This window comes from Panthera onca, chromosome D3 (assembly GCF_046562875.1).
Source record: "Panthera onca isolate mPanOnc1 chromosome D3, mPanOnc1 haplotype 2, whole genome shotgun sequence".
Lineage (NCBI taxonomy): Eukaryota > Metazoa > Chordata > Mammalia > Carnivora > Felidae > Panthera > Panthera onca.
In genome coordinates this window covers 28,672,961-28,687,853 of record NC_138350.1, presented here as the reverse complement: position 1 = coordinate 28,687,853, position 14,893 = coordinate 28,672,961, and the positions used below count along the sequence as shown (strand labels likewise).

Genomic DNA, 14,893 nt, shown 5'->3' with positions numbered 1-14,893 from the left:
ACCAAATATTTATAGGTAAAGATGAAAAGACTAGGTGAAGACACAGAGAATCTCAGCAGAGAAATACAAACTATAAAAAAGAAACAAAAATTTTATGGGGCACTTGGGTGGCTTAGTTGATTGACTTTGGCTCAGGTCATGACCTCATGGCTTGTGAGTTTGAGCCTTGCATCAGGCTGCTTGCTACTGTAAGTGTGGAGCCCGCTTCAGATCCTCTGTCCCCCTCTCTCTTTGCCCCTCCCCCTACTTATGCTCTCCCTCTTAAAGTAAGAGAAGAGCACTCCCAGCCAAAAGCAGGAGCTTCTTTTAGTAAAAAAACAAAAAAAAACAAAAAAACAACAAAAAAAACCCCCACACACATACAAAAATTCTAGACCTGAGAATTACAATATCTGAAATAAAATATATATAAGATGGCTTAACAACAGGAAAAATAAGGTATTAGAAAATAGCACTAAACTGGAAGACAGACCAATTAAAATGAACCAAAATGAAATGAGAGAGAGAGATAAAAGTGAAAAGCACTGAAGAGAACATTAATGATCAAGGGACAATATGAAGTCACCAACATATGTGTGTGGAATTGAAATCCCAAAATGAGACGAGAGAATGGAGAAATATTTAAAGAAATACTAAAATTTTCCAAGTTTGATGAAAAAATCTAAATCTCTAAATTTAAGAAGCTCAATAAATCGCAAAGGGATAAATACACAGAAAACCACATACCAAAGTCAAACTATTAAAAATTGAAGATAAAAGGAAACATCCTAAAAGTAACCAAAAGGAAAAACAAAAAACAGGGAACAGAAAAAGAAAATACCCCTTTGACCACTTATCTCAATTCATCTTAAGAAACACAGAGAGGCACCTGGGTGGCTCAGTGGGTTAAGCGTCCAGCTTCAGCTCAGGTCATGATCTCAAGGATGATGGGGTTGAGCCCCGTGTCAGGCTCTGTGCTGACAGTTTAGGGCCTGCTTCGGATTCTATGTCTCCCTCTCTCTCTGTCCCTCCCCTGCTTGCGCGCTCTCTCTCTCTCTCTCAAAAATAAACAAACATTAAAAAAACAACAACAGAAAAAAAGCTGCCAAATTCCCTGTTAGGAAAATTAACGAGATCTGCAAAAAATACAACAGTTCTTAGGTATTCATCCAATCACCTGAAAGGGTGTGTATCACCTTACCTGGGGGCTTCCTCCAGTAGCAACTTCAGAACTATGGACACCAGGAAGGCTGCCCCTACCAAAGGTAGCAGGCCAAGAGAAATGTCTTTGTGGACAAATACAAATGCTCCCAATTACATCCCATGTGTTCTACTCTCAGAGAAATGGCTCCCTCTACTGAGATTTTGAAAAACAACAACTTCTGGGCACCACTAGGATCCTTTCAACACACACACATATATATGTATATAGTATATAGTGTGTGTGTGTGTATGTATGCATACATACATGTATGTATGTGTGTGTGTGTGTGTGTGTGTATATATATATATGTATACATATATACATATACATATGGTCACTGTGGTCTCCATGAAGCCTGGTGGTTAGGCATTAATATCACAATCTTACATACAAGGACACTGAGGCCTCAAAGGGTGAGGGGCTTGCCCAGGGTCTCCAAGCTTGTCAGCCAAGCAGCCAGGCCAAGCTCTCTCCATCTCTGATGAGCCCCACCCTCAGGAGCTGAACACAGCCAGTGTCCTACCGGCACTTCCACTCCATTCTTGCCAGCCAGTAGCCACTCCCAGCAGGCCAGGGCAGTCTCCATGCCATGCTCGTTGAACATCCGGAGGGGACCCCAACACAGATGATGGAGGAGCTGTGGGTCACAATCTGCAACCAAACAAATGCTGTTCAGAAGAAGCTTTGAACAAAGGCTGAATCCTATGCTTGCCTCCCCACATCAACAAGACAGAGCACCAGGTGGGCCAGAGATTGTTTACTTCCAACCCTGGGAAACATCACAGAGATCTCTATTGGGTGAGCTCCAGCTCACTAAAGAAGATGAAGGTAAATACTCATTTCTAAATGAGCCCAGAGTTCCCTAGTGCCTCTGTCTGTTACCTTTGCTGCTGATGAGCATTGCTGTCAGCTTGAACATGGCCTGTGTGTAGTGCTGGGGATTACTGAGATCTAATGCTGTATTCAGCTCCTGGACCATCATTTTGTTCAGGTCAGATATCTGGCCAGTGGCATCTGAGAACCGAATCATTCCATACACCTGCAAGAAGCACACTCGTCAAGAGAATCATACATAATCCAGGCATATGGGCAAGGTGTGACTAGAGTCTCACTCTCTCATACTGGAGCTTGTGGGTACAGACAGTGACAGACTTGTTTCAACAATGCTACCACTGCTCACACCTTTCTAGGGAACTTGTCTTTTAGCGCTGTGTGTAGGCATTCCCTTCATTCTAGATGGTCCCTGAGGGCAGAGACCTGGTCTTGTCAATTTCACATTTCAGTAGCAAACTCCAGGTCTGAACCATGATAGGGCTGCATGAACGTGGGCTGAATGAATACAATTAGTGACTCAACCAAGAGCATCCTTACTATTTTTAAAGTTGTACATCATCCCCCCCCCCAAAAAAAAAGTATGCTGCTCTCTTATTTATAAGACTTGACTATATAAAAAGAATCTGACTCCTTCCAAAAACCAAACCTACCCCCAACGACAGACTTCCCACCACCACCTAGGTTATCAAAACAGGTGGAACAGGCCCTCAGAGCAATTCCCAGCAATGGAGGATGTAGGGTCAGCGTCAGCCTACTGGAGAGAGGGGCCCACCTGCTCAGGGCCCAGGAAGAGGAAGAGCAACTGCTGGAATGAGGGAGTCGCAGAGTAGGGGGGGGAAGACCCCACTCAAGACTAGGCACCAGTGGACTTGCAGGGACCTCTAAATAATGGCGTAGACTAGCGTCTGTGTTTTTATAGATTCAGAAACTGAGGCCCCAAGTGGTGAAGCAACTTGCTAGGCTGGGCTAAAGTGTGGCGTGGTAGACAAAAGCCCTCATAGTGATCAGATGTGGTTCCCGACCTCACTCTGCCTATGCGACTCTGTCAAGTTACTTCATTTTGAGAACTTCAGTTTCATTATCTGTGAAACTGGAATAATAGTCTGTATACCTTACTAACTGCCCCAGTTAGTACACAGCACTCAATGAATGTTTGCTGCCACTTAAAAAAGAAAAGCCAGAAAGGGGCACTTGGGTGGCTCAGTCCGTTAAGCAGTCGACTCTGGTTTTGGCTCAGGTCATGAGCTCACAGTTTGTGGGTTCGAGCCCCACAATGCTGTGCTGACAGTGAAGAGCCTGCTTGGGATTTCCTCTCTTTCCTTCTTTCTCTGCCCCTCCTCGACCTGCTCTCTCTCAAAATAAATACATAAACTTAAAAAAAAAAAAAAAAAAAAAAAGAAAGAAAAGCCAGAAAAATAGAAAGCTTCAGCATGGCCAGAGTATACGTACATGAGGTCATCCCTTTGCAGAGGTGGTAGGTGGTAGTCATAAATGCTGCTGACTGGGCTGGTGAGTCCCAGGGCCCCATGGCTTCAAGTCCACATAAAATGAGTAAGTTCCAGAACCTGAGCTCGTTTTCCACTGGGAGGTGACTGGCAGTAGAGTGAGAGGAGACTTTGAAAGCCTGCGTCAGGATACGTACCTCGCCTGCATAGCGGTTGCGTAGATTCAGGGATGCCATGAAATTGGAATAATCTTTCTTCACACAGGCTGGGCGCTCTGTTAGCTGAGTTGCCTAAAGAGAAATATCAAGAATTATTTCAGACCATTACCACATGTTTTCTTTGTGTTCACTATGGCTAAGCTTAAGTCCAATTAAGAAGTGAAGTTCAGATCCAGAGGTTATTAAAAATCTTCTATGCTGACAAGCTAATAAAATGAAATACTTTTAAATTTTTTTTTAACATTTATTCATTTTTGAAAGAGAGAGACAGAGCATGAGTGGGGGAAGGACAGAGAAGAGAGGAAGACACAGAATTTGAAGCAGGCTCCAGGCTGTGAGTTTTCAGCACAGAGCCCGACACAGGGCTTGAACCCACGAACCACGAGACCATGACCTGAGCCGAAGTTAGATGCTTATCCAACTTAGCCCACCCAGGCACCTCAAAAAGAAATACTTTAGAACACCTTCCAGTCTGATAAGAACCAAGGAAAAAGAATTTAAAAACATTTTTAGGATGAAAAATTTTCTCTGGAAAGCAGCTTGTGATAGAACTTCACTTTGCCACCCTGACTGCTTTCATCCCAGTGGTGAACAGGTCTTTTGCAAGAGAAATAATCATCAGATCATTATGAAAATCATCATAATCTGCAATGAAAATGCTGTGAAGTTAGTGCTCCCGGACTGTCTCCTCTGTGGGTGCGTGCTGGTGTGACTTGAAGATGGTGAATGGTGAAGTTGAGAGCATAGTGACAGTGAGCAGAAGCCAGCAGGGGCTTGGAGATACCCAATAGCTGCCAACAGTCTAAGAGCAGAAGACAAAAGGGGCGCACTCTGAGTACAATGGCAGCCCACAGGATGGGGAAAATATTTTCAGACCCCCCTTCACTTCCTCTGCTTCAGCTGCACCTCCCACCACTCGGGGTCCTGATGACTGCTCTCTCTTACCCTGGCTGGTCACTGCTACCATGCTCCTCACTGCCCTTCCCAACATCACTGAAGACTAAAAACATGCACTGAAGATGACCTTTCACCCCTTTAGCGCCTTTTACTATAAACCAACAAAACCTATCCACTTCTTGACATTCAGGTCCCACTGGGGAAAATGAATCTCTCAATAGTTGAAGTTTGAGGGATTATTTTTTGGAGGGAGCAGGCAGGTAGGGAGAAAGAGGGTCAAGAAAAGAAAATATGAAATTTGGGAAAACATAAGCAAGAACAAAAATACATGATTTTCTCATAAAATTATTAAGCTGGTCTATTTTGCAAAAGGTCATGTAACACTACTTTACATTTTTTGGAGACAGTGTGGCCTATGGCATCAAGCAGGCCTACACTGGAACCTGGCTCTGCCACCAACCAGCTATGACACCCTAGGGAGGCCACTTGCTGTCCCTTAGCCTGAATATACTCCCCTGCAAAAATGCGGAAAACAATGGCCTTCTCACCAGGGATTCCGTGATATCTGCGCAGCCCCCAGACAGCAAATGGCCTGCACTGCAGCCTACCTCCCTCCCTGGTAGAACTACTCCAACTGTTTCGGCTCAGACGTCTGGTGCAGTGTGATGGGGAGGGCAGCCCTACAGGAGTTTTCTGACAGTCTCTATGCAGCAAGAGCCACTGGCCTGAGACCATGCTTCTCAAACACCCCCTAGGAGCTGCTCTTCCCTGAATGCCATGGGGAGATGTCACTCTGGTGGCCAGCAGGCTCCTGTGCTTTTCATGGAGCAGGGGCAGGTTGGCCAGGATCTCCATTACAACCAACAATCAGAACACACAATACATATATCCTTTCCTCCTCAGCAATAGAAAAAGGAAAACCACACCTAAATCTCTTTTTCTACAAAAAAAAGATTTAAATCTTTTAGGAAAAACTGACCTCTTACAAGCTAGCCTAGAAGAGGACAAGGAGTTGTCAAAGGCATTCTAAGGCATTCCCACTTCTGGCCTCTGCTTGTGTCCTCAGAGTGGTGGAGACCCAGCTCAGGGAGCTGATCTTACGCTGCTGGGCCTGGCCTGTGAGCACAGGGTGTGCTGGTGACACTGGTATCTTCAGAGAACATGGAGTGACCTCTGTGAGAGCTCTGAGGATGACACGGGCTGTGAGAAGACACTGGCTACCTGTGGCACTGCCCCAGCCTCCACAAGGAGGCTGAGAGCCCCCAGCCCGCCTAATGGGCTCCTCCCTTCCTGCTTAGACTTGTGGCCATGGTGAGAAGTGGCAGCGCCATCCTCCCTCCTCTGCACCCCCACCCTATCATGTCAAAGACATGATAAAAGACAGGCAGCAGCCTCTCCACCTCTCCACCCCGAGAGAGAGAGTTAAGAGGCACAGAGTTAAGAAGCACATAGCCACACTTGCTTGAGACAGACATCATGGTAGGCCCTAAGGCTGGGAGACACCAACATGCAACACCGCCAGTCAGATCACCTGCTGTCAATCTGCTACTTTGATCCGAAACTCTGATTTAACTAAGAAAGCACTACTTCACGGACGTGCTGCCCTCTAAAGTGATATTCAGTGGAACAAGACCAAGTTGAAGATGTGTGTGCCAGTATGCTTTGGCACCTGCTGAAACAGGAAAATCCAGCAAATGTTTCCAATCAACATGACTATAAGATAATGCTGACCTTGTCTCAAAGAGATCAGTTTCCTTCCTTGTGGATACACAGAAATCCAAATCTGATATCATTAATGAATCAAGAAACAGTAAGGATGGGGAGCCTGGGTGGCTCAATTGGTTAAGTGTCCGACTTCGGCTCAGGTCATGATCTCATGGTTTGTGGGTTTGAGCCCTGCGTCGGGCTCTGTGCTGACAGCTCAGAGCCTGGTGCCTGCTTCAAATTCTGTGTCTCTGCCCCTCCCCCACTCATGCTCGGTCTGTCTCTCAAAAATAAATAATATTGAAAAAAAAAAGAAAAGAAAGAAAGAAACACAGTAAGGAAATGCCTGTTCTACTAACCTACTCTCTCTGAACCTGAGTATCTTACATGGGATTCCAATCTGCCTACTGCTAGCATGGCCGCATATATCAGAAAAAGCTACATATCAGCTTTGGTCTTGCCCCTCATATTGTGGCTCCCATTGCTGAAGGAGACTACTGTTCCTCAGGAGGCACACACATACCCCGAGAGTGGTGTTCTGCTTGTTGTAGCCGGCAAAGTGGAGGATGCTTTCGGTGGCCATGGCCAGCCCCGTGTGCTGGGACAGTCCTGACACCCAGTTCTGATGTTTGTTCAGATATTCCTGAAGTCAGAAAAAAAAAAAGGCTGTTTTACTTTAAAGGTAAGAATAATACTTTATAAAATAAAGTGTGAGGTAGTAGAGCAAACATTGGTTCCAATGTTGGGTCCATCCCTTGCTGTGGGACCTTCAATAAATTAAAGCCCCCCCTTCCCCAACTGACTCTTGCTCATGTGTGAACGAGGATGATTTCCCCAGAGTGGCAGGCACACAGTAAATGTGACAGGACTGTTTATTCTTTGGACACATCCTTGCTGAGAATCTGCCACCTGCCAAGTCCTGTGCTAGATACCTGGAAAACAGTTGTAGAGTTCTAGTCCCACTGTCAACACGCAGGCAGTTGTACTGCTTGCCTGAGCAGCCCTGCTGTGAAGGAGCGACCCAACAAACAGCTGGAAGGCAGAGTAAGGGCCAGAATCTGCCTGGCCAACTAGTGGAAGGGGACACCTGGCAGAGCGTGGAGATGTGAGAAGGGCTTCTGCTCTGGGGACCATCAAGGGTCAGGGGTTAGCACTGCAGGAGCAACAAGTACAAGGGCTAGATGGCAGGCAGCCAGCCTGGGCCAGAGATGGGCCAGGCCTGAAAGGCCTTGTGTGCCAGGTGGAGTTTAGAGTGAGGCACAGGACTCCCCTCAGGAAAGTGCATGTGAGCACTGAGTTACAAAACTGTGCCAGTGGTTTTGGAGGGTTTATGGAGCCCCAGAAACCCAACCATGGACCCCGTGGCGAATGAGCAAAGGTAGCAGATTTGCTATTGACACAGGCCCAGCATGGTGGATGACTCAGGACAGGCTACAGTGACGTGTCCAGGCGGGTCGGGGACACTAAGGGTAGGCAGTGAGGGCCTGACAGGAGGTGGGGTAGGGTTCAGACAGACTAGATGTCCAGGGGAAGGGAAACAGAGCCTGGGGCAACACCAAAGGGAGGCCTGGTAGAAGTACCAAGACCAATTCAAGCCTCAAGCTTGTTCATTTTCCACTCCTTTCTTGGGCCATGGTTGAAGAAATAAACAGCTCTCCCAATTAAGGCCTTTTTTTTTTTTTTTTTTTTTTTTTGCTTAATGAACCCTTTTAGGAATGAAAGGGGCTTCCCCTGTTTAGAGCTCAGCCTTGGGAGCTGACGCCCCTTTCCTCCATGTGAACCAAAAGAAAAGTCAGTTCCCAAAAAGGAACAGTTTGAAAAAGTACCACAGTCTGAAGAATACTAGTGTATCCACTAGACAGTGACAGCTGTCAAGCTATAGGCATGGCCTAGTTACCAGGCCCATTGCTGTCCAGCTTAGCTGCTGAGTGCCTGACAGAAGGCTCCATTTTTTTCATTTCCCCAATTGCTCTAACCTCACCACTCCTACATCTTTGTGGAAGGAAGAACTTTAAGGCAACACAAGGCACCACCCATGGGTTCTTGCAAAATGTGTTTCCAAACAGCCTCCAAGCTGCTCGGTCCTTCCTGGATTCTGAACACAGAAACACTTTGGAACTAGCTTTATCTTAACAAATGTTGCTGAGGTCAACTTCACATGCTCCTCTAGATGCACCTTCTCTTTATCAAGCCAGATTTCTTCTAGTGGGATTTTTCTTCTTTAATCCCTTTTCAGGTGACTTTTTCCTCTCATGAATTGTGGTATTTTTGGTCCATCTCTGCTTGACCAGAATAATGGCTCACTTTGTAGTCATTTGTGTTCACACGTCAGCACTTTGGTCTGCAAAGGCTCATGTGCAACTCCACATACAGCCTGGATAGGGCTCTAATGGGACAGCAGCCTCACTCCAGCTCCGGCATTCGGCAGAGGTGCTGCTACTAGACTGGCAGGCCTCCTCACTCGCGCCCGGCCTGCCACACACCTGGCACCTACCTGGTGTGAGTGGTCAGTTCCCCGGGTCTGCCTGCCCACAGATCCCATCACACCTGCCCCGCTCACCCACAACCAGTACCCTTACCCCACAAGGTGTTCCTAACAAATAGCAGCCTCTGAGGTCTCTGTTATTCCCAGACATTAGGCTAATGTTTTTGGTCTCTGTTTATGCACATTAGCGCTGTTTCTATTTTGAGTTCACAGTCTATGAAAGTTCTCTGGATCACTGGAAGGAGCTTAACAAAATTGCTTTTTGGTGATTTCAAGAAAGTACCTGTAAGTGGGACTTGGTGACCGTAGGTGCCCACTTCATTGCCTCCTGTAGGATCATTCCACAGCGCGCCGCAAAGTCCTTCACGATGCTCTGGAAGAGGGTGTGATCAAGCCGAGGTCAGTGTATCTGGGCTGTCAGAGGATGTCAGCTACAAACTGTATTTAGTTACTTTTGAGGGCTGAAGTCATACCCCTAAAATGCATGTGTTGAAGCCCTAGCCCCCACTACCTCAGAATGTGACTGTATTTGAAGATGGTGCCTTTAAAGAGGTAATTAAGGTAAAATAGTATCATATGAGTGGACCCTAATCCAATCTGACTGTGTCCTCGTAAGAGAAGATTAGGACACAGGCACAGAGGGAAGACGTGAGGACACAAGAACACGACAACCATCTAAAAGCCAAGGAGAGAGGTGTCTGAAGAAACAACCCCGCCAACACCCTGACCTCAGATCTCCAGCCCCCAGCACTGTGAGAAAATAAATTTCTGTTATTTAAGCCACTCAGTCTGTGGTACGTAATCATGGCAGCCCTAGCGAATGATTAGAGTGACTATGTTCTAACACTGAGCCTTGGGGTATAGGGCACAGACATCCTGGTCTGTGGTCCTGGTGTAAGGCTGGGCGGCAGGGCCTACACTAACAGTGCCTCACACGGCCACTGGGCAACATATGTCCTGAGTCATTAACTGAAGGAGAACGCAGGCCATGGCAGGTAAGAACCAGTGCAGGGGCCTCGTCACCGTGTGGGGAACTCCCTGCCCACAGCTGGAGGCCCAGAGGTTGGGACATGACCTGGCCCTAGGTCTGAGCTGTGGTCTGAGCTGAGCTTCAGTCAGCCACCATGAGGGCTCTGAGTCAGACCTCGCACAGCACAGCCTCCTTATCCGGAGCTACTTACTCCATCTATTTCCCACAGCACCACAAAAGGCGAAGTCGTTCCTCACTACCACAATGACAGGTAGTCTGCACACCTCACAGCAGTGAAGTTCATCTGACAGTCATACTTGCTCAGGCAGCTTTGAGAAGCTATAAACTGACAGGCAGCAGAAAACCTCTTTGGCAGCTGAACTAAGAAAGGGCTTAGAGTCAACACGGCTGTGGGGCAGGAGGAAGCTTAGTAGACAGTCCCAGCTGGGAGTGAGTCAGCACCCCACTCATATTGTGAGACTTTCTCTCCTGCGGGCTGGGAGAGAACGCTCACACCTTAAACTTCTGGGGACTGAATGACACAGTGTGTGCAATGTGCCAGCCCTGACACTAGAGAAGGCAATGAAAATGGCTGTTAATTAGGAGACGGCTGCCACCTACCTCTCGGGCTTCACAGGTGTCTGGAACAGTGATCCGATAGGGGGCGTCAGGAATGTCGTAGTAAGGCTGGTCCTTGTGAATGTCCTGAAAACAACCAAGCTCCCTTTTCCAAACCGCCTTCCCTGGGTGCCTCTGCTCATGCTGGGCAGCGGTGTTTGCCTCCATTCCCCACACCTGTCCGGTCTGTGACAGGCTTCCAAACTTACTGCAGCTCATTGGTAAAGGCCAGGACGGGATCTGGCTTCCCCACCCCCAATTTGGCCACTTGCAGCATAAATCAGGCTCTGGTATATGGCAGGGACACTCACAGCGCTCAATGACAGTGACAGGGTCTGGAGGATGTCCAGCATGGTCTTCAGCACTGTCCCGCTCCAGAGCAAGTGGGGAAACCTGCACAGACAGCCATATCTCAGGGTCCAGGAGACAAATCTTCAAGGAATCTGAGTTCCTTAAAGTGCTGCCTCGAGGGGTGGGGCAGGGTGGGGTAAAAGCCCTACCTCCTGCTGCCCAGCTGGCGGTTGGAGGAGGTCAGGAGGTCTCCCAGGCAGGGCACTCTGTCAGAAACACCCCCTAGGCACTTGCCAGTCCCACTCTTCAGAGCCTAGATGTGGCCTCACGTGACCTGCTCTCAACCTAACACTGATACTGGCTGGGACATGCTCCCTCACTCCCCAAAGTGATCCTCCTTGTTTTTGACCAGGGGTCCCCAATATTTTCACATGATGGCAAAATAGAAAATGGCCATATTTGCATGACACTCTAGCTCAAAGAGAAGAAGCTGCTCCTGGATGTGGTGGCCAGGGTGAGGGGAGCAGACTCTGTATAGCTGTGACTCATCATGGCCCTCTGCTTAGGAGGTCCGGCTCAGACACATGTCATACACGTGCTAGACTTGCTTTCTGGCCCTGCCTAGACCAGGTGCACAGCACCTGCAGCAGGCTCCAGAACTCCTGGACGCTTGCATGGAGCTGAGGGCAGGCCCAGCGTGGCTGTTTGCTGCCTCTGGCCTTTACATTGCAGACAGGCTGGTCCAGCCCACCTTTGAGGGTTCTCGTCCATGTGGGGGCATGTCCCTTGAAAGTCTGCTTTGGCTCCCAGCACAGAGAGCCTGGAGTGGAAAAAGGTCTGTGTGGGCTCTCCTTCCTCTCTGAGGAGCCTGGAAGACACTGATTCTACCAGGGACCTCTGGCTGGGCTCTGGGGTAGGAGATATCACTTAGGATGGCTGTGAGCTTCCCAGAGTGAGCCCAGAGAGGCCCTGTGGCAGGGGAGGGTGGGATGCAGAGACACAGAGACATAACACCCCTTGTCAGGAGCTGCACTGTAAGTAACATCAATAGCTCAGAGTAAGTAGAGGTTTCAGGACCAAACTTCAGACCCTGCAGCAAATTCCATGACATTCTGAGGGAGGCCGCATTGCCATTTGAGAGTTTAAATTCTGACTCCAATTTTGCTGCATTGATAATGTAAGGACGGTTCTTCCCTGATTCTAAACCTAGAGGCGCGCGCACACATGCGGGGCTCACACACACACACACACACACACACACACACACACACACACAGCATTAGAAGGAAAATGAGCTTACTTATCCACTAGACCAGACAGATACTTGTCTGCCACCCTCCGTATCCTCTTGTGAATGTGGTTGAAGTTCACCAGGAGAAACTGCGCATGCCGCTCCAGCTCTTCCTCATTTTCCTTGGTCTTAGCCTGGAGATTCAGAAGAGACAGGTACAATAGGCGCCCTCCACATGCTTCCAGCAGACACACGCTCGCGCTCTGACAAGGCTTACTTTATCTGCCATCATGTTTAGGAAGGCATCAAATACTTTGTCTGCGACGGCAATCACACACTGCATCATCCCTGAAATGAGGAGGGAGTTTCCATGGGTCAGAAGCATCAAGAGAAAGAGACCAATCCCGGCTACTTTCAAACATAGTGTTTAGAAATGATTTTGGATTACAGACAAATGGCAGAGAGAGCACACAGTTCCCACATACCCTGGACCCAGTTTCTCCTGATATTAGCAGCTCAACTTGTCAGAACTAAGAAGTCGACACTGATATACCGTTAGCTCAACTTCAGGCTTTATTTGGATTTCCTGTTTTCCCACTAATGTCCCTTTTCTGTCCCAGGATCTAATGAAGATGCCATGTGGCATTACCCATCAGGTCTCCTTTGTCTCACACAATCTGTGCTGATTCCTTGGTCTGTTCTTGCCTTTCATGAACCTGACACTTCTGAAGAGCACAGGCATTTTGTAGGATGTCCCTCAATTTAGGTGTGTCTGATGTTTGCCTGTGATTAGACTAAGGTTACAGGCTTTTAGGAAAATCCCACAGAGGTGAAGTGGTTTTGTTGCATAGTAGCAGGAGTGTGTGAAATCAGTATCTCCTACCACTGGGGAGGATGACCTTGATCGCTTGGGTACAGTGGTGTCTGCCAAGTTTCCCCCTGTCCAGTTACTACTTTTCTCTTTCCATGCTCTACTCTTCAGAAGGGAGTCACTGAGTCCAGCCCACACTCAGGGAGGGAAATTAAGCAGCAGCTCCTGAAGAGAATGTAGGCATAAGAAAAACCGCCACAGTAACTGGAAAATACCCTGGGTAAGATACTTAAATGTGTTTTTTTCTTTTTTTGTATTAAGTAGGCTCCACACCCAGTGTGGAGTTCAATGCAGGGCTTGAACTCACAACCCTGAGATCAAGACATGAGCTGAGATCAAGAGTCAGATGCTTAACCGACTGAGCCATCCAGGTGCCCCTGGGGAAGATACTTTGAGGTCATGCAGACATCTCATTTCTCTTCAAGATTTTGCCCACATTTTAGTATCTGTCAGTGGGATGTGCTTGCAGAAGGCACTCTGGCTCTCACTAGGATTTTGTTTTCTTCATTTTTTCTACTTTTAGTAATTGGGATTCTGTAAGGAAGTTCTGTCCCTCTTTCCCCATGTTTGATGTATTCAATCATCTAATCAGTATAGACTCATAGATATTTATTTCAGTCACTGGGTCATAATCCAATACTGTCATTATTTGCTGCCCAAATTGTTCCAGCTTTGGCCATTGAGAACTCTTTCGGGGAGACTCAAGTCCTTGTGACATGCCCACATCCCTTTTCTTTTCTTCTTCCTTTCCCTTTTTTTCCTTTCACAGGACCTTCCTTTCTGGCACTACAAGGTGTCCCAGGCTCATCTTGTATTTTCCCTGCCCCAATTCTCTGTAGAATCAACCTTTTTTTCCTTGGACACTTGGTTCCTTTTAATGCAGAATGGTATTTAGAAAGCAAGATCTGAGCACTGGATGTGCTTGTTGCCACCAGAGTACAAAGCAGATTTTTTTTCAAGTTTATTTATTTTGTGAGAGAGCGAGTGAGTGGGGTAGGGGCAGAGAGAGAGGGAGAGACAGAGAATCCCAAGAAGGCTGCACACTGTCAGTGCACAGAGCCCAGTGAGGGGCTTGAACTCATGAACCGTGAGATCATGACCAGAGCTAAAATCAAGAGTCAGATACTTAACTGACTGATCCACCCAGGCGCCCCTACAAGGCAGATTTTAAAAAGCAACAGTACAGCACAAGCATCACAGTGCTGATGTAATAAAGTGCTGCTTGCCCACCAGTGCTGTCCCACTTATCCAGTGTCCTTTTTTTTTTTTTTTTTTTTAAAGATTTTATTTGGGGGTGGCACAGTTGGTTAAGCATCTGACTCCTGATCTCAGCTCAGGTCATGACCTTACAGTTTGTGAGTTTGAGCCCTCCATTGGGCTCTGCACTGATGGCATGGAGCCTACCTGGGATTTTGTCTCTCTTTCTCTCTGCCCCTCTCACTTGTGCGCACATTCTCTCTCAAAGTAAATAAACTTAAAAAAAGTTTTCTTTAAGATTTTTTAAAAAGTCATCTCTACACCCAATGTGGGGCTTGAACTTACAGACCCTAGATCAAGAGTGGCATGCTCTACCAAGTGCGCCAGCCAGGAGCCCCATCCAGTGCCTTTAGGCTGGCTAAATGACAGAGCTGTAAGGTCAGCAGGGCAGAGAGATAAGGAGGTGCCGCACCTCTGTGCCCCAGGCAAAGCACAGAGCCGGAAACACAAAGATGCATCGCATATGTGTTTTTTATGAGGATAAATGGGCCCCCAAAGCTCTCAGACATGGAAAATGATTAGTGTGACGTGGACAGATGCCCAAACAGGGAGAGGCTACTTTCTCAGAAGTTGGGTTGGTGGATGAAATCTTGTTTGGAGGGGTGTGTTTAGTGTAGTATCTTTTCATATAGCTCTAAGGAAACTGAAACTGTAAGTTTCTAATAAAAAACAATCAGATAGTAGTGGTCAGATGCCAGTCATCAACGCCCAGTAGCCTCTCTGGAGATTTTTACTTAAAAACAGCCACTTTGCTTTTTGCACTTTCCTTTTACACTTTAGCTTGGGACTACCACGGTCTTAGTCTGCACTGACTGACTAGGCAGCTGGCAGGCTGCATTCCAAGAACACATGGAGGCTGGGCTCACACCTGCACAGAGGAGGTGCCAGC

General features: G+C 47.4%; 1 protein-coding gene across 1 annotated transcript in view; it reads right to left on the bottom strand.

Moving 5' to 3' along the window:
- Positions 1-14,893, bottom strand: part of PI4KA (phosphatidylinositol 4-kinase alpha) — a 113,718-nt gene that overhangs the window by 23,551 nt on the left and 75,274 nt on the right. Inside the window, exons 24-32 of the mRNA XM_078435488.2 lie at positions 12,154-12,224; positions 11,946-12,070; positions 10,666-10,747; positions 10,358-10,441; positions 9,050-9,139; positions 6,805-6,924; positions 3,660-3,752; positions 2,066-2,222; positions 1,707-1,834 (exon numbers count right to left, since the gene is read on the bottom strand). Of these exons, the coding sequence (XP_078291614.1) occupies positions 1,707-1,834; positions 2,066-2,222; positions 3,660-3,752; positions 6,805-6,924; positions 9,050-9,139; positions 10,358-10,441; positions 10,666-10,747; positions 11,946-12,070; positions 12,154-12,224 (950 nt within the window). The remainder of the gene's footprint in view (positions 1-1,706; positions 1,835-2,065; positions 2,223-3,659; positions 3,753-6,804; positions 6,925-9,049; positions 9,140-10,357; positions 10,442-10,665; positions 10,748-11,945; positions 12,071-12,153; positions 12,225-14,893) is intronic.